This window comes from Pteropus alecto, unplaced genomic scaffold (assembly GCF_000325575.1).
Source record: "Pteropus alecto unplaced genomic scaffold, ASM32557v1 scaffold131, whole genome shotgun sequence".
NCBI lineage: Eukaryota > Metazoa > Chordata > Mammalia > Chiroptera > Pteropodidae > Pteropus > Pteropus alecto.
The window spans coordinates 17,030,092-17,054,799 of NW_006434709.1; the positions used below are offsets into that span (position 1 = coordinate 17,030,092).

Genomic DNA, 24,708 nt, shown 5'->3' on the forward strand with positions numbered 1-24,708 from the left:
ATATTGAGAAAATGTAAACAACCAGAAATGGGGGTGGGGGGGTGGGAATCAGAAAATGGATAAAATTCTTTAAAGTGCTAACAACAGACCCAAATCTTAGACTTATCCATTTCTTTCACACATTAAGGTCTATATTTTACTTAAGGCCCCATTGGAGGCCAAAGCCTCAATGGCTCTTGTAATTCAACAATAGGCATGCATTAAGACCCACTTCATGGTCATCCTGTAGTGTGCTAAACTTGGTGGGGAAACACAGGCAAGCAGAAAGCATTGTCTTCATCCTATAAGAGTTTCAGGTATAACTTTGGAGAAAAGATAAATCAGTCATTAAAGTATTAATTTTATGGGAAATATAAGATTACATAGCACAAAAATACAAATACAAGAACTGGAAGAGATATGAAGAGAGAAGTGCTAATGTTTAGTGCTTAAAAGAAGTTAAGTCTGAGCCTGATCTGGTTGGGACAAATGGAGATATATTGGTGAAAATGAGCCCATTCCAGGCAGGAGAAAAAATAAACCTAAGAACAGAGGTGGTTACAAATTACAAAACAGCACAAAAAATGGATTTTCACTCTCTGTGATGGGGTATTTATCATATTTACTTAACAAGCCTAGTGATTAAAGCTGAGAGAATAATTAAGGAAGAAGGATCAGAATTCTTTGTTACAGAATTTGTGGGTTTCCAAGGGATCTCTTTGCTATGAAAGGAGACAATGTTTTCTTTGGGAGTTTCAAGATAGTCATAGAGTTAGGGACATCACATTTATTTTAAATTTTGAATTCCCTGGACTCTCAAGGGAAATTGAGCACAGTTTCTGAGTCTATGATGAAAAGTGAAATTAATGGTGACCACCTGGACAGAACTCGGGAAACTAGTGCTGGATGTATGTGCCTGTTAAATTTTAATAAATTCTGAATGAATAGGTAGTAATGAGCACAGCTGAGTTTCATTTCTACAAAGATGTACATTCCTGATTGCAACTAAATTCTAACTCTAACCAAATTATAACTCCCCAAATCATTTTACTCTCTTAAATACCTAACTGATATTATGAATAACATGATTCACCTTATTAACTTCATAAATCAAAGTATTTCTCATTGTTCCATCAAAGCAACCATTGGATCCAAAAGTAGGCCCAAGTTTCCGCTAAATGCCCAGATTCCATCATTATCTTTCTGTGCTGCCATTATTCTAGTGATGTAAGGCCTTTACCAGAATTGAGCTTCTTTTCCTTTTGTCAGCTATAAACCATCTATGTTCCTTTTCAGTCCCCATTATTTTAATCCATTTAGTGTACAGCTAAAATCTTTATCTTCCTAAAATTGTTTTTATCATATCTCTTTCTGCCTCTCACTTTTTCAGTGGCTCCTCAAGGTGGACTGTAGAGAGAATAGAATTTATATGGATGAAGAGAGTAGTTCAATGCCCTTCTCTCAAGTCTGATAGTTTATAGTTCAGAATCTTATTTTTCCAATTTTAATTGTTTTTGTTTCTACACATATAGGATTTTTTTTGAAAATCTGATTTTGTGATTTATATTTTTTTAAAGTATTATGTTATAAGTTTTTTGCCCTTGCAATAAGAAACCTAGGTTTACAGGTATTTATTTACTATATTTGTCAATTCAATTTCATACTTTGAATTTTACTGTTATTTGTTTGTATTAAATATACATAAAAGGCATTAACTTGAAAAACTAAATGATAAAATACGATTAGAATATTTCAGTGTTTAGTCAAACCAAAACAAATCAAAACTAGAGGGTCCATTGTATTTGCCATAATGTGTAATGTTTTTTCTTTAGTTTTTTATTTCCTTTAAAAAGGAAATAACAGTAACAAGACTGGTTTACGAGATAATTTACTTCAACTCTTAATGAGCTGTGGTAACTTTCTGACTCTCCGCTAATTCTGTAGAGCTCAAGAGACCAATCTATCAAGGCAGTCAAACCCATCCTGCATTGGTTGAGAATTGGACCAGATTCTAGCTAAAGTCTTTTTCATTTCTACAGGTCTATGATTCTGTGTAATCTATGAAAACAGTAGTAGCCATCATATATTTAACAGTGATTATGTACCAGATACTTTCGCAGGTCATTTACACACATTACATTCTTAAAAACGATCTCATAAGGCATCCCCATTATACAGCTGTGACACATCTTGGAAAGATTCAGTAACACACCCTTGAGTGCATTACTGAGATTTGAACTAGGGCTTTTCTAACTTCCACAAAAGCAAATAGGCTTGATTATCTCTATCCATAAATCTTAATAGTCTTATAGTTTAAATATTTAGGAAATCAAGATTTCACAAAATTTAAACTGGAAACTCTCTTGGATATATTAAAAGGAAACTATTTTTGGTTAGAAATATAACATCTGTGCTACATGTACTATAATTTTCACCTACATTATGTGTTAATGTAAAGTGTTAAAGAGTTGACTATTCTGATGCTATGCTATATTGTGATCTCTTAGCTTAGCTATTAGATAAAATATCTTAGTCATCAAATTAAAAAATGTGGCAACCTAGAATCTTTTTTTGTTAGTTTGTTTGTTTTAAAGACTAGCCAAATAAGTATCTATGATTGTACATGTAATTAATGTCAGGCCTGGGACTCTACCCATGCTTTTCCAGGTCAGAGTTCTTTTTAGTACCACATTGCCAGCTAAAGAAAAACAAACAAAAACCTATATTGCATAGTCCTCTTCTGGCACAAACTCCATTAAATACAAAGTTATTACAGTATACACTTTTCTTTATGTTTGCCGATTTCTCGATTGAAATGTTAAACTTACAGTACACTCACTTATGTCTAAGAGTTTATATGTGATGTTTCTATTTAGAATGCCCTAGGACTTCCTAAAAAAGGTTAGTAGTCCTGTGACTTTTGTGATTCCCAGCTTTCCTATCCAAACTAGAATTGTATATCTCTACAACTAGCAGAGAATCATTGTTATCAAATTTTGTAAAGGGAATTGACTCCATATATAAATTTTTCTGTGGAATGGTTTTGTTTTCCTGATGTATTGTTGAGAAAAGCCACCAACACTGTGGCTACCTATTTTCAGCTGCAAAAAGAAGGGTTGGGAGGGAATGAAAGATAGACTCAGTAAGTCTAGATCATGGAGAAGAAGCTGGAAGCATGAGATAGGCCTGATAAAGATTTCAGAATAAAGAGATTCAGTATGGTAAGGCAAAAGAGAAAAGATAGTAGAAGAGACAACTACCTAAGACATTTCATTTATTTATTCAGTAATTCATTCAAAAATATTTCTTTGTGCCTGGCACTATTTGGGGCAAACAGTGGTGATCAAAAGTAGACCATTGTTGCTCTCATGGAGCTTACAATGTTTTGGAGAAAACACCTTATTTAACCGCTCCGGCTAAAGTGTAGAGATTAAGGTATAAAGCTAAGGTAGGAGTGATATAGCAGTCCAGGTTTTTTTCAGACTACAGTATGGGAAGTAGAGGTAGAAAGGCACTGGTGTTGAGAGTGAAGGCCGGGCTCTCCCTGAAGGTGCAGTCCCCAGGAACATTAGAAGAGAAAAGAAGCCAAGGGCAAAGACAAAGCTTTCCCAATCTCTTCTACCAAGCATTTCCCCAAGCAAAAGGCAGACCAAAACATATCGAAGTCTGGCTCAATACATGGAAATGGTAAATTGCTGTCCAATTTCTCGTGAAATATAAGGGACCTTTGGATGATTACATTCATATAAAGCTCAAGTCTTTCTATTTTAGCCCAAATTGGTGCAGTCATCCATTTGCCAGGCCCTCCAGTGTTCCTGGGCTCTCAGTGTGGAGACTTTCACCTCTACTCAGGGTGGCTTCGCAGAGGTACCCCTTATTGAAGCTGGGCTTGGAATTGACATCATTCCTCGGCAATAAGTACCAAAAGAGAAAGAAAACAGAGTAAGACACTCATCCAGTTTTTGGTAGATGATAAATATTCAAGTTAACAGTGAAGTTGCTATTTTATTTTGTTATTGACATGACTCTAGCAAGCGCCCCCACCCCCCCGAAAAAATCTAATTACAGTCTCACAGAATCATTTTTATTTAAAAAGACTTCTTGGACAGTTTCTAAAATAGATATTTGTGTGAATAATATAAGCTTATCCTTCAAGACTTAGAATTTATTTTTGGAGTTTTGGAAGTGGGCAGAATGAACTTTTTGTGATCTCACAATAGTTTCTAAATTAAAGCAAACGTTAGTGTAAGAGAATTTTACCTTATTTAACCATTAATATAAGTTGGGATTTTTTTTTATATACGTGGCTTTTTGCATGATAACTTTTTAAAATAAATTAGAAATTTGATACTAACACTAAATTTTTCATAGTACTGCAGTCATCTGTGTTAATGAAGCCACAGGATGCCACAAAGTAAAATGGTGTAGTATCACATAATTGTTTTTAGTTTAAGAAATTTTATTTAATAATTTTAAAGATAACATAGTTCCTATTACAAAAGTTGTTCTATAGACATAATGGAACTATTCTGAAATATCCGTATTTCGTGCCTAAATCAATTTTATTATTATAACTTAAATAATGCAAAATGTAAGTTGGTAAAGTTTATTATATAACTGTGCTATCAGAATTATGTAGATATTATGACTTGCAACGAATCTAGAAAAAGACAGAACGTAATTTTTAACCAAAATTAATGATTAAAATTAGCACAGTTTTGACATTAACATAATAGTTTATTAAAACAAAACAAAAAAAAAACAAAAGTACTCATTCCTAGATGTTTTGGCAATTAGCAACAAAATGCTATATCCGCTTAATATCAAAGATCTGTGAATAAGCCAATAACATATGATTTTTACCAGTTTTAACTCATCTCTATATTGGTTTTCTAGGGCTGCTATAACAAAATATCACAGACTGGGTGGCTTAAACAACAGGATTTTTTGGTTTTTTTACAGTTCTAAAGACTAGAAATCCAAGGTCAAGGTCTCAGCAGCGCTGGTTTCTTCTGAGGCCTGTCTCATTGGCTTGCAGATGGCCACCTTCTCTCTGAGTTTTCACATAGCTTTTTTGTCTATGTGTACTTACCCCTGCTATCTTTTTCTGTGTCCAATTCTTGTTACCTATTCTTGTAAGAACAACAGTTAGATTGGATTAGGGTCCACCTTAAGGGAGTCATTTTAACTTAATCATCTCCTTAAAGAAAGGACTTATCTCTAAATACAGTCATATTCTGAAGTACTGGGGGTTGGAGCTTCCTTCACGATATGAATTTCAAGGGAATACAATTCAGCCCATAACGTGTCTTGAACTATTTGAAGGGTATTGCATGGAGTTTATAAACAAATTCTTTATGCTCACTAAATTATCACAGACCAATTGGATTTCGAGACTTCAGGAAAAAATTTAAACAAAGTGTTAATTAGGCCAGAGTTGTATCCCCCAATTAGTTTAGCTCTCTACTTGAAAATGACACAGCCTGACTATAGATGTACTCTGTCATAAAAATGACAGAGAAGAACGTGTGAGTGGATCAGTTCCAGTTGTGCTGACTAATGGAGCACCAGTTTAAACTTCGTAGGACATGTTTGTAGTTTTGCTCTTCATTCTGTTCTGTATTTAGGGATCCACTAGAAATCACAGGTGGCTTATGTTTAAGGGGGAAATACTGATGGCAGTAGAGAAATTCGTAGTCTTAGCCTGAGAGATATAATGAACTATGTCTCCTCTTTACCTACTTCATTCTTTAGGATGTCTGGATCTTAATTGGTCATCTCTACCTGGCTAGGAGTTACATTTGGGCTATCTACAGGTGTTCAAGTCTGTTCTTGTCAGACTTGATTAGATGGGAACTGTCATGCGTATATCTCTTGAACCAGAAATAACCCCCAAAGTGCAGTTCCCTAAAACATAGATGTTTGAGAGACTCAAGGAAAGGTTTTACTTAGATCAATTATGGACAGAAAGGGTTTGCAAAGAGCAGTCATTGATTTGAAGAAATACTTATTCTCTCTTGAAATTGTCCACTCTTCTCTCTCTAGTGCTAAGAATTTAAAATGAAAAGGAGACAAATCTCTTCTCTTCTTGAGTGTCATAATGTGCTCCCTCATCCTCTTAACTACTTTTTTTATAAGATTGAAATCTCCTAAAATCTAACCTTTGCCTGCCTTACTCCACTGTAATGGCTGTCAGAGAAGTGGGAGGGTAGAGAGAAGCCAGAGAAATGTCTACATGGTGAGAAGAGTGTCTGTCTGTATGGTTGAAAGAAGAAAGAAGACAAGCTTGCAACATTAAAACATATCAGAAAAATGTAATGGCTTAATTATAAAGGTCTCCACAGATAGTGACTGAAAGTCTTCATAAATTTGTCAAAGCACTGTGAAATAGTTTTATTTTTTAAAGAAGGAGAGGAAAAAAAGATGCTATGTCAAAGATTTCACTGCCTTTTAAAGATATTTGCAGTTAGAAACAGTGATGATATTTTGTTTATAATGCCTCTGAAATCAATTCCTTCCTTAAATCTCATACACAGCATTTACTAACAAGATGGCCTAATGCATGCCTTCTTGACAACCCTACCTTAAACTTGGGACCATGAGTCATTAGCATCGGAGGCCACCTTAGAGGCCATACAGACCACCAAGCTCATTTTACAAATAATGGGATTGCCTAGCTTTAAGCCATGTAGTATCCATTTCTGTTTAGTTTCTGTGACCCTTATTTGCCTTAAGCATTATGAGGGAAAAAAAAGGATTTAAGACATGCTATTTGAAGTGCATCTCTTTAAGCATTAATACACAGATTAAAATGTCATTTTGAGACAGTGATATCTAAAGTATTCTTATTTCTGGAGAATCTTTGTCACCATGCTGCTGCACAGAACAGATGGTGGTCCCCTGAATTCCATTTGCTCTTATGGCAGGTGCCTTTGGCTTTTTCTTTTGTATGGTATCCTCAACTTAATGACTTCCTTTCAGTTGTTCCCATTGGCTTACAAGTAAGTAGCCATACATAAACCTCTGAGAATGATTCCGACATTGCTTGAGAGAAAATGCAGTGATTTTGATAATACACCTATGGGGGTCTGGATATCACTTATGATAAGTCTGGTTTCCTGGCCTTTATTTGTCCTGAGAAAGAAAAATAGATTTATTTTTCACTGTTCTTCACACCTACTTTCCTATATTCAGATAGGTGAGAAATAATTTCTGTGTTCTGTATATTCCTAGATAGGTCATATTAGGCAAATTATACTAGATAATAAATAATGATACAATTAAAGTATAATAGCTGATATTTACTGAGTGCTTACTATGTGCCAGCCACCATTTTAAGAAATTTACATTTATTAAATCACTTATTCTTACAAATACCTATTTCACAGATGAGAAAGCTTAGGTTCAGAGATGTTATGCACATGCCCCAGTGTTACACATTGTGAAGCCATGATTTGAACCCAAGAATAAGAGCCCAGTTTCTTAACCAGTAATGTCTCTTTTCACAATGAATCTAAGCACATGGGTACTTCTAAGACATAATTGCTGACATAGAAAATAAAATTTTGGGGGGAGAGGAGAGTTATTTTATGGTTTTAAGTTCAAATCCATAGCATTTCATTTGTCTACAAAAGAAAAATAGTTATTTTATTTCAGAGCTTTTATATTTTATACAGTTGAGGAAGACTAGCAATGATCCAACAGCTGTATCTCAGCCTGTCCAGTGCACAAATTATTTAATCTTAAATAATTTGTGTGTGGTTGACAGACTCCAGCTTTGTAGTTGAAAAAATATCTTCCCACATTCCTGTTATGAGTGGAAGAGAGAGATTGAAGTACATTGAAAATGAGGTTAGAATGCAATAGTCATCAAACTTATTTTTCTTCACCAGAGAATAAGGAACTTTTTCAGTACCATGGTCAAGCCATATCAGACTGTATATGAGACATTTACTTGTTTCCTTTTCCACAGACCAGCCTAAATATTTAGAATAAATTAAAAGTCAAGATTGGTGTGATGAGATAGAAAATCCAGCTATACAGTATAATTCTCTGATTTTCAGAAATCAAGAACTGGAAAAGCCTTAGAGACTATATATGTAAGTTTTTATTAGGGTGAATAAGCTTAAATGTTATGACATTATGATTTAAATGCTTAAGATTCTCATATCTGGGAAAATGGCAAATGTCATTTGTAAGGTAATGTGGGGCTGCTCTTACATTTCATTTTTTTCGTTCTCGCTATTGAGTGATGTCTATCAGTGGCCCCGTCTGTTTTTGCAGCTGTTAAACCATTCTTCTGTCTTAAAAGCTACACAGCTAGCACAAAGAACTCTTTAGTATGCGTGACAACAGAGTATGACCTTTAATTTATCAGAGCACTTCTATATTTTGTTATCTGCTTGTCCTTGTTGCTTTTTATTTCTTGCTTCTGTTTTTTGATATGATATTCCAGTCGCTTTGAATTAGGAACACAACAGCATAAAAAATGCTTAGAGAAGAATGTGTAAATCACTATTTATTCCACACAGGCAATGAAAGCCAAAGTTTACAGTTACCTTTATTTCTAACTAATTCGATGGAACAATATCCAAAATAAAAATTTTAAATATAAGTAGCTCATAGGCACTTATATTTAGTTCTAGATTTTTATTAAGGACTATGTCTTAATGTAGTTCTACATAATAGAGGGGCATAAAGGAAGAAATTTCTTAAGCCAGTTAGAAATGCACCAAGATTCTAATTTCTTCCCCAAAGCACTGTTGAACCCTGTAGTAGACAGTCTGTGGCCTTTCATTCCTAGCATCACAGCAATCTCACAGGAATATGTTGTTTACCTGGACACAAAGTCCTGCTCTTTTGCATAAGGAGCTGGGGTGTCATCTGAAGCCTTATTCAGAGCATTGCCTTACTTGAGCAGTCTGTGCTCTCTCCAGCTTTGTAAGTTAAATGGCTGACTCATTTGAGTCTTGCTATAGCATTGCATTAAGATATTACATTTAATGTGTAAAAATTGCTTTTTTTAAAAAAAAAGGCACAAGCAAAATTGAAATATCGATAAATATAGCATTAATAATATTGAATTAAGTATTTTCATTTCCACGTATTGTCCTCAAATTCTTGCCAACTTGCATCATATTCTGTTTAGTAGTTTTAGCATTATATTACATGTTTCACTTTGCATGGCATAAATATTTTAACCATTTTTATTAATATTTGCAGTTAGTTGGAGACTAAATATATCCTATTAGAAAATATATTTATTTAGAAATTAGAGGCAGGGGTGTATAGCTTTATGAAATTAGAGTAATTATCAACATTTTGGGGATTAATCTCCACATTATAGTACATTTTCACCTAGTTATTATTTCAATAAAATTTAGATTGTGAGCTGGGTAAAATCCTTTGTGTTCTATCATATCTTCTTTGTCTTTTCTAATCCACTATCCTTTCTGAACTTCTGTGTGAACTATAATTTAAATGGTGGTTAATTGTATGCTTATGCCAAGTTATTTATTATCTTAAACTTCCATTTGACTTTCCTCACTTTGTCCCTTTACTCCCCAAAGTGTAAGCTCTTCCACAGTGGAATCTATGTGATGTATTGATGTATGCTTGACACAGTGCTTTCAGGGTAAAAGTCATTGCTTATGTATTGACTTCATTGAGTCAGATTGCTTTCCTAATGTTTCAGCTAAGATATACTAAAGAAACAAGGAATTTAATTATTAGAACTAGAAAACAAAGGTGAAGACTTTTGGGGACATGAGATATATCCAGGAAGGGTAGATGTGTATGCATTCATTGAGTTTTCAATGAGTGGCATAAAAAAAATGGATTTTTGGAGATGTATAAAGGGAAAAACAGAGATAAGAGATGGACAAGGAAGAAAAAAGGGAATGTGAAGTCCAAGCAAAATGAAGTGCAGTAGTCTTTTGACTCATGACTAGGACCCTCTCTCCTTTTCCAACTTGTCTCTGGAGAGGGTCAGTATCAAAAAGGCTGTGAACTTGGCAGATTATTATGCTTGAAGCTTGTCTTATAGGTCAGAGATAAAGTCAAGGAATGCCTGGAATATCTTATGTCTCAAGTGGCTGTTCATGGCAGGGCTTGGTTATTAAAGGAAGAAAATGAAATACTGCTCCTCCGTGAGACCTCAACTGTAGTAGACTTTGATCACTTTACTTACTTCTACTTCACTATCTTGATCTATAAAATAGAGATGATAAAAATATCCTCCTGATGAATTCCCAAAGATGTGGGGAAGGTTATTGATTTTGTGTGGCCAAGACAGCAGTCTTACCCCAAACTTTATAAGGCAGTACCTTTATAGACAAGACCATGACATTTTTCATCATACAGAAGAGTGCCATAAGTATTAAAAGGAAGATGTTGGGCTTTTATGACTCCATGGAACAGCTCTGAATCAAATATTTTTGGTTTCAAATAGTTCCTCTATTATGCATGGCACAGCATAGCACTAGTTATATTATCTCCTTGAGCCTCATTTTTTTTCCATCTATAAAATAAAAGATACTTGTGGTCTGGGATCAATATGAGGACTAAAGCAAGTAGCAACAATACATAAAACATAAAAGCCACTCAATATATTATTTTTCTATTTTCTTGGGGTTTTATATTTTATTTTATATATATAAACCAGTGAACGTGTGGACTGGATGATGTGGCTGCTGCTTGCAAAGGAAACTATAATCTAGGATCAATTACATGAAATTATTTTGTCATGATTATAGAAACTGCTATTAGGTGTTATAAGAATGCATAATGGAAGGCTTTAGGCTAATGTGGTACAGAGGTAGGGGGCACAGGAAATCCTTCCTTGAGAAACATATGAGCTAATATTTAAAGGAGAAATAAGTTGTCCAGTCCCAGACACGTGTGTGTGTGTGTGCGCATGTGTGGGGACCAGAGTGTTGAGGAGTACAGAGAGATGCAAGAATTTGTAAGGCAATGAGAATAGCATCTTCAAAGAGGATTGGCTTGATTAAAGGAATTGAAAGAAATCCAGAGTGATTAGAATTTAAAGAATTAGAAATAAGTAGTTCACGATGAAACTGGAGAAGTAGGCAGGAGCTAAATAAATGTATATATTTGTTACACATACATCTTAATGATATGGCAAATAATGTAATACAAAAGATGAATATTTTCATTAGAATAGCTATATTTTTTACAACTTAGTTCCTTGAAGAGTGTCGGCAGTGTTCAAAAGCTATTTATTTGGAACATCACTCGCCAAGTTAGATATTAATGTATTTTATGGTTTGTATAACAATCATACATAAAGCATTTAGTTGGAAATTATGTGATAATGCTGCTTTTAAAACTAGGGTAATTTTACAAAACTATGTTAAACTTTTACTATGTTATGTACCTAGGCACATCCAAATGCCATATTTCCATTTAAAAGCAAAAATTCTAAAAACAGACTTCTAGAATCCTTTCTGCAAGTATATAGAGCTTTTCAGAATCCTTTCATGTTGCTTTCCCCAATGTTATAAATTGGAAATAAGCCTTCCTCAAGACAAATATTTTTGTTTTTACTTTCATATTATTCTGGGAAAATGTTGGTTTATAGCATTACTTTTCCTTATTTTTTTCTAAGGGTATTACTGTGTCATATAGAAAACTGAGACTTTTATTTCTGAGGAGAAATTACACATCAGGATTGAAGATCTATGAAAATGAGAGAATAACTATTTGTCAGCTAAGTTCATATAGCTTGTCTCTACTGATCAAGTCTTAAAAATATGATTATAATTTTATTTCCCTTTGTTTTCTGAGTTTCACCATGAAATTTAACTACAAGTGAAGGATTTGAGTTTTATTACTCCTTCCTGTTTACCTTGACTCTTTGAAATTACTCTTATTTCCTTTAAGTCTACTGGTTCATACAAAATTAATATACTATAGTGTGACCAAATATTATTAGTTAGGTAGAAAATTAAACTATCTGGGATTCAACCAAAATAAAAAATGTTATACTATAAGTCTGAATGATCAGATTATTTTTTTTATTCTTCATCTCTGAAACCTTGTTTGAAATATTCACTACATTTAGTACCTTATACCTAAATGACTACTTCAATTAGAGCTTGCACCTATCATTTGGTTGTGATGGTGTTACTACAGGGGGCCTGCCTCGTCAAAAATACCGAATCTTTCAGTCTTCAAAAGAAAACTAAACCCAAATTTTACAAACTGTTACTTTGCTTTAAAATCACTCAACAGACATGTATGTCATTGGTGACATTTTTGTGGAGGTAACAAAGTATTTAACACAAATAAAATTAACTGGAGAAAAAAGAAATCTAAAGAAAAACCTGATCCCCCATTTATTAAAGTAAAGGAAGTATGAACCTAAATTATCTTGTAACTATTTAGTGAGAGGCTCTGTTTTGATAAATCTAATTAATGTTCTCAGTAGATTGCTCTAGTTGATTTGTATGCTTTCTAAGAGGTTGAAATTCTTGTTGGAACCTTGTAATAATTTCAAAATAAACAGGTCTTTTATAAGTAGGTCATTATTGCTTTATCCTTATTTCTGATTTAGGAAACTTAGAGATGAAAATAACTTCTCCCAAAGATTCACCTTTTGTTTGAATTAAATTTTCATATACATCCCACTTGTTTTTAATCTCTCCTATAAGTCTTAGTCTACTTCCTTTGACCATCCATGAAAGCTTTATGTAATGTTCTTATATCCCAGTATGTTTTGTATTAGAGCCTAACCCTTTCCAAAGAAAATAAAAAGTGATAGGAAATTGTATTTATCTTTGGCCTTTCCCAATCAAGTGGGTTTTATTGTGTATAAAGTTTAGATGTTTAGCAAACTATGGATGTAATTAAATGAAATGAACAAAATCATACAAAGTTACTGGATATTTTACAATTTGTAAAGAATAAATACATTTTGAGCAAATTCTTAAACTATAAACCTCAATTACTACTTTCCATATGCAGCTTGTTAATGAAAATCATGAAGCGGAGGCAAAAATCTAGGTTCATTTCTGGGAAACCTAAAAAATATGACCTATTTTATACCCAATAGTAGAGCAGTTTGGAATCATCTGTTAAAAAGATGTTGTCACTATACTCTACTTAGATGTGACTTCATGGAGTTGACACTGTATTTATATATAATATTATCACAAGAAGAGTCACTAGTTTTTATTCTAGTAGAAGGACAAAGAATTTGGAAGAAAAAAGTCAACATACATTGCGTTGAAGTAAGCACCATCTGATTTCCCATTCATTAACCCAACAAAGAATAAAGTCTGTCCTTTGATCTTAAAATAACATCTTTCAGTTAAAAAAAAAAAAAAATGGTTTCTGAACTAGAAGGCGCCTGACATTCATGGATTATGGAATTGTTTAACCCGATTCATGTGACTTCCTTTGTTAAAAATGATCACGTCTTTTTACACCTATCTCTGCTGCCTACTCTATTTCCTCTTTGGTGATAGTGTTAGAATACCTCTTTGTTATTTATTAGGAATGTATATTTCATGTCTTATTTTAATCGAGATTCATCAAAGATCTTCAAGAGTTATTGTTAACTTAAATCATGTCATATCAGTCATTAATTACTGTGTGAGTACTAATCAAAGGTATGAGGGAAAATTGTATATATGTGTGTTAGTGTGTGTATGTATACACACATATATATATACCCATGTGTTTTTATGTACTTTTTAAAAGTTATTCAAAAAATATATGAAACTTTCATTTTTTTCCACCTGTTTTATTTAGACTTTTTCCTCTATTTCCATTACTAATAATAACTATGATTACCTATTTTGTGTCATGGGACAGTTATTACTTAGCAAATAATGAGCTGACTGAATGCTCAAATCAATGACAATCATTAAAGAAATAAAATTATAATTTAAATATGTGATGCTTCCTTTGTACAGTACTGAGGGAAGTTTAGCCACATATGGTCTATTCTCTGGGCAGAAGCATTTGCTTTTTTTCCCTTATGAATGTTAAGCTGTAAGTATGAGATGATGGTACCAAAAAAGCTATCAGAATTAAAAACAGGATTTTCTTTATTACTTTATTCCACAGATATTTCATGGAAGGTTATGTGATAAGTATTGTGCAAGCACTGAGAATGCAATAAACACTGTATACAATACCTGACTTCATAGAACTTTATAGTTTAAAGGGAATATATTTATTGAGTATGCAATAACAAGGCCAGTGCTTGTTTCCAAAGGGTGCTAGGAAAGCATATATTCAGGCATCCTAATCTAACTTGGGGACATCAGGGAAGACCTCCTGGGGAAATAATGCTCCTGCCAAGAAGATTTCATCAAGGAGCCATGTTTGACTAAGGCACGATGAGAATGGGAATGCAAGTGAGAATGAGTATTTCAAATAATGGAAGCTACAAATATTAAAGCCCAGAGGAAAAAGGAGAGCTTTAGAAGAATTGAAAGAATTCTCATCAAGATAGAGGAGTTGAGCTATGAGATGGGGCAGGGGAGGTAGGAAGATTCCCAATTGTAGAAGCTCATTTGGGGTTTGATATTTCACCCTGAAGGCAATGGAAAGGGTTATTATAGACAAGTGTCATGATTAAATATTGACTGACATGTGGAGCATCAGTGAAATTTAATGCTAAGAAGATGCAGAGAGGTCTGTTAATATACTGAAGTAGTAATTGAGCAGGAGGTGATTTGTGGTCTGGATTTGGGTGCTCTCTGAAGGAATAATGAATTATTCCTGATGATGGGAACAATCTAACATGAAAAACAGTGTGAAGAGCCACCTAATTATAAAGTCATCAGGCGTGAAGTGTGAATTGAAATGGTGTTGACTGACAAAAAAGTCCATACAGCCAAGGGTATGTTTTTGAAAAATATTTTCTGTTTGCTTATCAAATTATGCACATAAACATGTTTATTACATCAATCACATATAAGCCAAGAATATATATGTATACAAACACATAAAAAACACAAATTCTGCACACTTTTTAAAAACAAACAGGCTTGGGATTTATATCCTTGTTTTTTTTTTTAATTATCAGTATACCAAAAATATATTCCCATAGGATAAAATACTATTTTATAACATTTTAGTGATTATATAATACAGAGAAATACATATAAATGTTTTTATTAAACTTTACATTTGACTCTACTTTGATATTTACATTTTAAATTAAATACTAATGTATGAAATATTTTCAGTCATATATACATTCTGAGGACAAATTCATAAAGTCTAAGTGACAGTTCTTTTCTATTTCTCTAAAAGTGTGTGACCAGTATTATAGTGGGCTTATTCTGATAAGTATAGTGTATAATAACACTAGTATAAGAAAGCACTTATAAATTATTCTAAATATGAGAAAAATGTATATCTATTATCTTCCCTAGCAAAATGCTCCAGTCTTTTCTTATGGACTTTACTACCATTCCATGTTTCTTTCACCTTTAAGTCTTCATCTGAGCTATTACCAAAATATCTTAGCTCAAATTCTATGTTAGTTAATTTTCATGGAATAGAAAACTTCTTGCAATATATGTGATTAAGCACTGAGTTGGCAGCCTAGATTCTTCCTAAGTGCTTCATAGATCAAGAAAACACTTATCTATTTGCAAGCATTATTCAAGGTCAATTTAAACTGCATTTCTATTAGGAAATTTTTTGTTCAGAAGCAAGGCTCATACTTAGTTTAGATCTATGATTAGAGACCACTATTTGTGACTTGTATTTGTTCCATAAGCTATCATGCCACCTTTAGCATAGCTTAATATAAAAGCAGATATTCGAGTATATAAAAACATACATATAATTTTTTTCCAAATTGTTATTTGCTTTAACATGTTTAGCTTTAAATGAAATGGAAGGACATTCAAAGTCACTTTTGTCAAAGCCTTTTCCTACAATAGCATATTTGGATGATACAAGATGTATTCTCTTGTGATGTCCAAGTGATTGATAAACCAATTTATATGGAATATACAAGAACTATTCAGACTCTTTTGTTTCCTTAAATGAGATGAATATGGATTTCTATTTTTTGAGTAGGACATAAAGTATCCTAGGACAATTTAGATACTTCAGTGTGCCAAAGATGGTATTAAGTTTGGTGTTCATAAATTACTAATCTGGAATAAGAGGTTGAATGTATTTTGAAAACTTAAACCTGTTTCACCTGAACATGTTTAACTAGTTAATAAGAAACATCAAAAAGAAAAAACCCTGAGATCAATGGTCATTTTTTTGTAAAGCTATTATATGCTGTTTAAATTGGTTGTTCGGGTCTGTCTATAACATAAGTTTAATAACCTAGCTCAAATGCAGATTTCTAATTTTCAATTAACATAGGAATAATTTTGTTTGCTAAAATAAAATAAATGAATGAATGACAAGTCTGAAACATGAAATGTTCTAGGTAGAACTTTTTAAAATTCCAAATTTCAAAAAATCATGTGACAACTGTATAGCTCAAGCTTTAAGTATTAACTTTTAACCTTTGACCTTACAGATTTTAACCAATGAAATGTCTCTTTAAACTTTAAAGGAAACAATGATAACGAGCGCCTGGCGATTGCTAGACAGCGAATTCCATATCGACTTGGTCGAGTAGTTGATGAATGGCTACTCGACAAAGGTAAAAAACATTGATTAAAACTTCAAATAAAAAAATAATTTGAACATAACCAAGTAGTACTTCATTGTAACACTAATAAACATAAAAAATAAATTTTCCGTAAAACTAAATTAAAAACAAATTTAAAACAGTAAAATGTAGATAGCAATATTTGCATACCTTGTATAATAATTTCTATACATTTTTAGACGTACCAGCTGTTTAATAATCTTACCCTGTTAACTTAAGGTTAAAGGGACTGTTAAATATAATCCACTAACTCAATCTATGAAGGTACTCACAGCAAGCATTAACCCAAAATGATAAATCATTCATAGATTATATTACATTTCCAGCCTCTAAATTATTAACTAAAATATATGTAGTTCTGATATCTTTATTATGGTCCTGAAAAAAAACAAAAAAAACTCTTGGTTTAAACTCTAGGCATCTTAAATAGTGGGCAATATGGATTGCCGGTCAAAATGAAGTCCCTTTAACGTTTGCAACCTTCTAAGAGCATTTGGGAACCAGCCCTAATTAAAACTGAACTTGAAGTTGTGTGCATGCTTTTTATGAGCAGAGAGCAATCTGCTAAAACTGGATACTCAATTTGATGATATTGGTACTGTTGCTGAGGATTGCTGTTTGATGGAAATGTGCCATAATTTCTCCATTGGTTTGTGTATCATTCCTGAAGCCGCTTTTTACATCTGAAGCTATTTTTTTCATTCTGTTTTGTTTTTAAAGACTTGCTGAAAGCCAATCAGAAAAATATTTTTGAATGTTTTTTTTTTTTTTTTTGGTCTCTGACATACTCAGTGTAAACCATGCATTTCTTTTCAGTGTGATTGCCGGAAAAATAGAATAATTCAAATAACAATGGACTATTGCCTTCAAAAAATAAAAATAAACGTTTCTAAAGAATAGCATATAGATACCTGTAGCCATTAAGTGAATTGTGAAATTTTTATCATAAATTTAAAATTAGATATCAGCTGCTATAGATTAGTTTCTGCCAGTGGTAATTTTAGAATGACAAATACTTGAAATGGTAGATATATCACATTTTTAACTTAATAGTTTAGACTTAAGGGACCAAGAATATAAGATCTCAAGGTACAAGGGAAAGGGATCCACTAAAAATTGGTTTACAATTCATATCTTTGATTGGTCTTTTAGCAAAAGTACTACATTACGATAAGTTGAGAATTTGCAAGTATTTGCCAATGATTACGCATTTCATGGACACCTCATTTATCAGCAATGAATTATGAGTCAAATGCCTCTCTTATAGTTTATTGCTCTCATTATCCACCCCATGAAAAATCTGTTTTATCATCCTTTGTAGAATGTAGAGTTCGCAATCAACATTTTTGCATGTATGTAATATTATTTTTACAGGGCGTCAGCTCACAATCTTCAATAGCCAAGCAACCATAATAATTGGCGGGAAAGAGCAGGGCCAGCCCTTCCAGGGCCAGCTCTCTGGGCTTTACTACAATGGCTTGAAAGTTCTGAATATGGCAGCCGAAAATGATGCCAACATCGCCATAGTGGGAAATGTGAGACTGGTTGGTGAAGTGCCTTCCTCTATGACAACTGAGTCGACAGCCACTGCCATGCAGTCAGAGATGTCCACGTCAATTATGGAGACCACCACGACCCTGGCTACTAGCACAGCCAGAAGAGGAAAGCCGCCTACGAAAGAACCAATTAGCCAGGTGAGTGTGCGGATTTCATTCCTTCCTTTTGGATTGGTGATTATGAAAGAAGGCTTTTCTCCATTAGGTGTCTTTTCTAAAATGGGATTGTTTCTGATCTCAGGCATTACAGCTTCCTTTGAGACTCGTGTATTATAATGCACTCGGTTTAAATATGAAATGAATATATGCTGTTGATTTGAGATTTGTGGACTTTTATAAACTGCTTTACGTTGGTTTCTTCGGTGCTTACTGATAGTCTTAATACAATGATCTTGGTGTAGCCTAAGCTGAGAAGATTGCCTTCTAATTACATAAGGTTTTCACTTTTTAAATTAAGTAAACAAGTAAATTAATGAAGTATTTGAAAGGCCTTGTTTGTTCAAGCTCAGCACTTCATCAAAATAAATTTAAAATCATAAAAAAGAAGTTGCCTGCAAAACTTCTATTGTATTTTGAAGTCTTAAAATTTTGAATTGGTAGGCGTGTGGCTCTCATGGTGAGTGATAGGTTTACTTTTTTACTGTCTATAAGAAAAACACAGTGTTCATTTACCTGAGGGCAAAGACCCAAAATATGATACTTAACAACTGTCTTGGGCTAACATGTTTTTTATGATGTGTGCCTAACTGCCCTATTCAGAATTTACTAGGTGAAGTGAATTATCTCGAATTCACTTAAATGAGCTTAACTATTCAATATTATGTCTACAATTTTTGAAAAGCAGAATTTTAAATATCAAATTTGTACAACTTGGAAGTATTAATTCAATCAACATATGCTTATGGATTGCCTACTGTGTATCAAACATTGGTTTAGATATTTCGGAGCAAGAAAAAACTCACCTCATGGAGCTTACATTTTATGAAAAGCTATCAGAATGCTGCTGAAATGCTATTACATGCTATTAGGTCCCTATTGACATTTATAGCCTTTGTGTATATGTTGTTGTTAATTCTTTCAGAATTATGTGTTCTCCTTGGTCCAAAATTGAATGTTTCCTTTTGTTTTGTTTCTAATAGTGATTTTCTTCAGTAGGTGCCATATAAAGGTTTTCAAAATACATTATTGTTACTTTTCTAGAAACATTCTAATGAAGCAAGAATGACAAGAATTTATTTTAATTGCTTTTATTGCACAGATTTGAAACAGATTGTCACTTGTTTGAAACAAGTGTCAGATTTAGAAAGAGAGTAAAAGAAGGTAAATTCTGTCATATCAGCACTGTATTTACTAATTAACATTTTTTCCAGGGAAAGAAGAAAATATCCTGACTTTTACTTTGAATAGGAAGAGGTAGGAGGGAACAGAATAGAGGAAGAAAAAATGTCCTAGGTAAAGAGAGATGATCAAAAAATTATAAATTCATAAGGGTATTATTGGATATATGCACCTAAATGCTACATTTTCTTCTCTCTACCTCTGGCCACAAAGTAAAATGAACAGTCTTACATGATGTTTATCAATATATATTTATTGATCACTCTGCGTGTTCCATACATTGTTTTGTCACTGGGGATACATTAGAAACAACAAACAAAAACCCCTGTCTTTATGAAATATACATTTTAGTAAGAATGCATGCTTAGAGAATAATCATTTTGTTGATTTTCTCTATCTTGTTTGGGTTTATAAGATTGTTGATAACATAGTCCCTTAGATAACGACTTGTGACATTAGACAGATTTATGCATGCCCAACAGTTCCATATGCTATCCTTTGCTTCTGCTTCATTGATTAGTTATTATGATTGTTGTTTATGGTCTTTTTAACATTAAGCAAGTTAAGGTGAATTAGATACATGAAAAATGAAATACAAAGCAACAGGTAGACTATTTCCTTTATATAAAATAATTCATAAGAGAACATTCTAGGATATTCAGAGTTGGAAATGTTCCCATGAATAAAATTTGAAAGAACCACATATTTTTCTTAGTAGTCTTGTTTCATCATTAGAGATTACAGTTACCAAAGTTCCTAAGTAAGCCAGATGTACCCCTAAGGGCAAAATGATCATCCTTGTTTTTGTGTATTTTATCAGTAACTGATATATATTAAGAAATTATGTTTCTTAAGGAAATGTGTAAAATAGCTATTTCATTTGCAAGCTAAACAACAAATGAACAAATAAAATTTTATACATTTTATAATAATTAATGTAAAAGGAAACAGTTAACTGCCCATTAATTACAACTGAAGAATATCTTTTATTATTAAGCTATTACGTGTTTAAAGACAGCAGTGGTTTATAGTAGTAAATGATCTAATCAATTAGTAATTACTTGGTTCATTTGAGGAGGTATTGAATTAAATGAAAGATCACTAGGTTCATTAAAAAATAGATGTTAAATTTTTAGATTTTTTTTAACAGAACAAATACAGCAATTACATAATTTGGATTAATATGTTACAAATATCCAATTATGACAACAATGTCTTAAAGTTGGACAAAGGGTTTTAAAATTCTCTTTTATAATGATACATATGTAATTACAGGTAATGTATGTATGTAGGGAGGGGAACTAGTAGGGAAGAAAGGAAGTTTTTTTTTTTTTTTAATTTTTGAGTAACAATAATTTGCTGCAAATGTTCTTTACCTCACAATTGATTTTTAAATTGTCCTCTACAAAGATAAAACCGATATATGTAGATTTAAAGTCTTTGTTAGAATTGTCAAAGTCTTGGAAGTTTAAATATGAGATTGATTTGCAATGCTAATTATAAGACTGTAACCTTTGACCCATTTTTGCAGGTTGGATAAATCATCTACCTTTAAACCCTGTCTGTAGTAGCTACATCGTCCTGCTTTTATCAACTGCCTTGCTAAATTGTGTACCAGGAAGGGTCTTTTTTTATTTTTCAAAAACCGTACTAGACTATTTTCTCAATCAAAGCATATCTTCCTCAACGACAACACTGAGCCAGTTTGGCTACAATGGCCGTGTACCTTGGGGTGACTGAATGTTTTAGAACTATGGAAATAGATTTTTGGTCAAGCAGGACTAAATTGGATTCATTTCAAATATATGAGATGAGGTTCGTTCAGCCATCCAGCAAGGCGAGTAAGTAGAGGAGAAATATATTTTTATGGTTACAGAATATAAAAGAGTTTTCATCAATATATTATCCTATAAGATCTTATTTACATTGCTACTTAAATGTAAACATACTTTAAAAAGAAAAAAAAGGTTTTTTCTCTGAATGATTATCAATTTTCAGACTGATGTTTACTTTAGAAAGACATGATTTATATCACAAATTAATGAGTACATTTACCAACCCTTATGATTAAGTGGCTTTTTAAAAATTGTGACTATAACAATATTAATACCTTTTATATGGATTTCATAAAGTTCATAAAATTTGTTTTATTTAAAATATTTAATATTTAAATGTTTCCATAAGACCCACCTATCTCAAAAAAAAAAAAGAAAGAAACTTTCTGTAAGGCTTATCTTAGAAAGCAAATATTTGCAAATAATTGATAATATAAAGTTCTTCAGGATGCTAAAAGCTTCTTGGAGATGGGGACAGGGATGTCATGGAAGATTTTGACTGCTAAATGTTCTCTTGTCTTCTGAATAATCTGGCAATGTCTTGCAGATTTTTTGTAACTTTACATAAATAAATAAGAAGTAAGCCAACAGCAAAGCAACATTCACTCCCATCAGTTGCCAGTCTATAAAGAAAGGGAAGTGAAGCCATGCTGTTTCTCTTAAGACTAAAATTGTAACATTTCCTCTGATCTATGCTTTGTATCACATTTTGGGATTTTTTGGTTCTTTCCTTCAAGAGTATTTTACAAGCAATATACATACTGTAGAAAATACAGATCCATAGCAATGCCTTTTACTTCGAGTGAGTGCACAGTGAATCAAGAGACCTGGTTTCCACTTTCAACACAACCACTATCTCGTTGTGTAACTTGGACGGGTTGATTAACATCACTGTACTTTGGTCTGCTACCTCTCTAAAATTTATGGGTTCAACCAGGAATCTCTTGAATTGTACCGAGTTCTAAAATTTCGTTGACTCTAGCAATGATGCTCTTAATTAGGTCTTTTAATGATTATTTACCAAATCATAGATTTCATCCTTGACTTTTATACAGGGTGGCCATGCATCTCCGTTGGCCTGTATAGTCCTCGTGTATACCTGATGTCCCAATGTATTTATTCGTATCACTTTTTGACTCTCAAAAGCATCCCATTTGGGTCTATAAATGCCTATTATATTGCACTCTACTTGTAGAGCAGATATAACATCTATCTTTGCAGCAAATCATACTTCATAAGTATAGTAAATAGTGAAGCCTTGTCCTTTACATTCCGAGCAGAAACTGGCTCTGGTATCTTTATCTTGTTTAAAGAATTTGTAGCCTGTTTCATCTCATTTCAAGAATCTTGAAAAAGGAGAGAAAAGATGGCTTTGAGAGATTCTGGTGTTTGACAGGAGAAACTATGTTGCAACTGTTAGTAAGAAATTAAATTATGGAGTACAGCGGAATCAGTGAATATGAGTGAAATGTATTGGAACAAGTCTGTGGTTCCAGTTAAGCTTTTTCCAGATTGAAGTTACCAAACCTACTCAAGAAAAGGAATTACTGAGGATTTAAAAACATTGCTCAGCTGTCAAAGGCACATGTATATATATTTCACATATGCAGTGTCCTATAGAAGTCAATGGCATTTTATTCCCATGGAATATTCCAAAAAGAAACCCAACTAGCATTCAAGCAAGAAACAAGTATTCGAATATATTGGATACTGCTATCGCTTCCTGGAAGATTTGGATATACTCATAAAAAATTTACATTATTTGTTTGAAAAATGTAAGCAGAGTGTACACATATTCCCATTAAAAATATTTAAAACTAACAAAATACATTTTGTAACTTCAAAGGACTAAATTTTATTTTATTAAAAATATTAATTAACCTTAGCTGTGGCCTATTTATCAAAAAATAATTGCATTATTTATAATTATGTATGTTCCTGATAACCACTCTGCATTTTAAAATACTAATGACATGAATAATTAATTTTATTTTCCCTAGTCCAGTCATTCTGCTGAATTCACTTAATGTACATTTTTACAGCAAATTTTAGTGCATATTGGAAAGAAAAACACTTGGGGATAAATTTTTAAATTCTTACAAAGGCATATTCTCCTGAAATTAATGGTGCTGTGTAAGAGATGTGTAGTTCATTGTAATTTTAAGTGTTAGGTAAGCAACCCTATTTAGAAAGTGTTTCCCCCTTATTGCTGGTAAGCAGAAAGGCCCAGAAATATACATTTTAAAGAATTTATTTTAAGAAAATTCTTCTGCTTCATGCATTTTCCTTGGGGTCTGGAGATTTCACTGGATGATAAAAGGTGCTTTGTTGATGATGCAACCTTCATTTTGAGATGTCTTCAGACAAGGCTGATTTTATAGAAATGAATCCATCCATCCATCTATCCCATTCATCCATCCATCCATTCACCTAACACATATTTGCTGAGCACCTACTGTATAGCAGTCAATATTCCAATCACTGGAAATATAGCATTGAACAAAATTAAACTTTTTTGCATAAAACTAACATTCTAGTTGGGAAAGATGAAAAACAAGCATCAAAACAAATAATATACTTGGGATGTCAAGGAAAAAAGTGGAGAGGAGAGAGAATGCTTGTGAGAGGAGATGATCATAAAATGGAATCCTTTTTGAATAAACATGCATAAATAGTTATATACGCATAGATTATAATAGAACATTGGCATATTAAAATTCGGACTTATTCTCTGATCCAGCCGGATCGTACCCTGTATGGACAGTGACAGTGGTCACTATCTGCTATATCAGGGAACTAGAAGGCAGGGAAAAGAACAGAAGTGACACCAAGACTGATTGATTTTAATGAGGGATACATTCAGCGTGGAACCAGGGCCTGGTCTGGATTGATGGAGTGTAGGTTTTCCCAGGAAGGCAAACAGGGAGCAGTTGGAGCCCACAGGGTGTGCTGCATGGCTTCAAGTTTGTGGTAACAGTAAGTGTGGGTCCTGATGGAGGAGCAGGGTGAGAATGAGCTAGATGCACTGAACATCAGGGGCAGCTCAGAGAATGGTGTCATCAGGCCCCAGGAACTGTGTTAAGATTACTCCTCCCAGAAGAAGCCCCATCTCTCAGAATCTTGAGAGTTCTGCGGGCCAGCAGAGAAATACCTGGGTGCCCTAGGTCCCAGACTCATCTGTAAGGATTCTAGCTCATGCCACCTATCAAGCAAACCCCAATCCTTGTTGATCCCTTCCCTCCACCCCAACACATAGTCACAGTGAGGAGACACTTTAACCCCAGGGGTCCAGCCAGATGCAGGGAAATGGGCTCTGGCCAAAGAGGCTGTGCAGAAGCAG

General features: G+C 33.2%; 1 protein-coding gene across 20 annotated transcripts in view; it reads left to right on the forward strand.

Annotated features, from left to right (window-relative positions):
• Positions 1–24,708, forward strand: part of NRXN1 (neurexin 1) — a 1,011,597-nt gene that overhangs the window by 868,480 nt on the left and 118,409 nt on the right. For 11 of the 20 annotated variants that reach the window (XM_025045123.1, XM_025045125.1, XM_025045128.1 and 8 more), the window contains 2 exons: positions 16,541–16,630; positions 18,014–18,333. In XM_025045123.1, the coding sequence (XP_024900891.1) occupies positions 16,541–16,630; positions 18,014–18,333 (410 nt within the window). Of the gene's footprint in view, positions 1–16,540; positions 16,631–18,013; positions 18,334–24,219; positions 24,249–24,708 lie in introns of all 20 variants that reach the window. The other 9 variants (XM_015587507.2, XM_025045132.1, XM_025045134.1 and 6 more) reach the window with 2 other exon arrangements.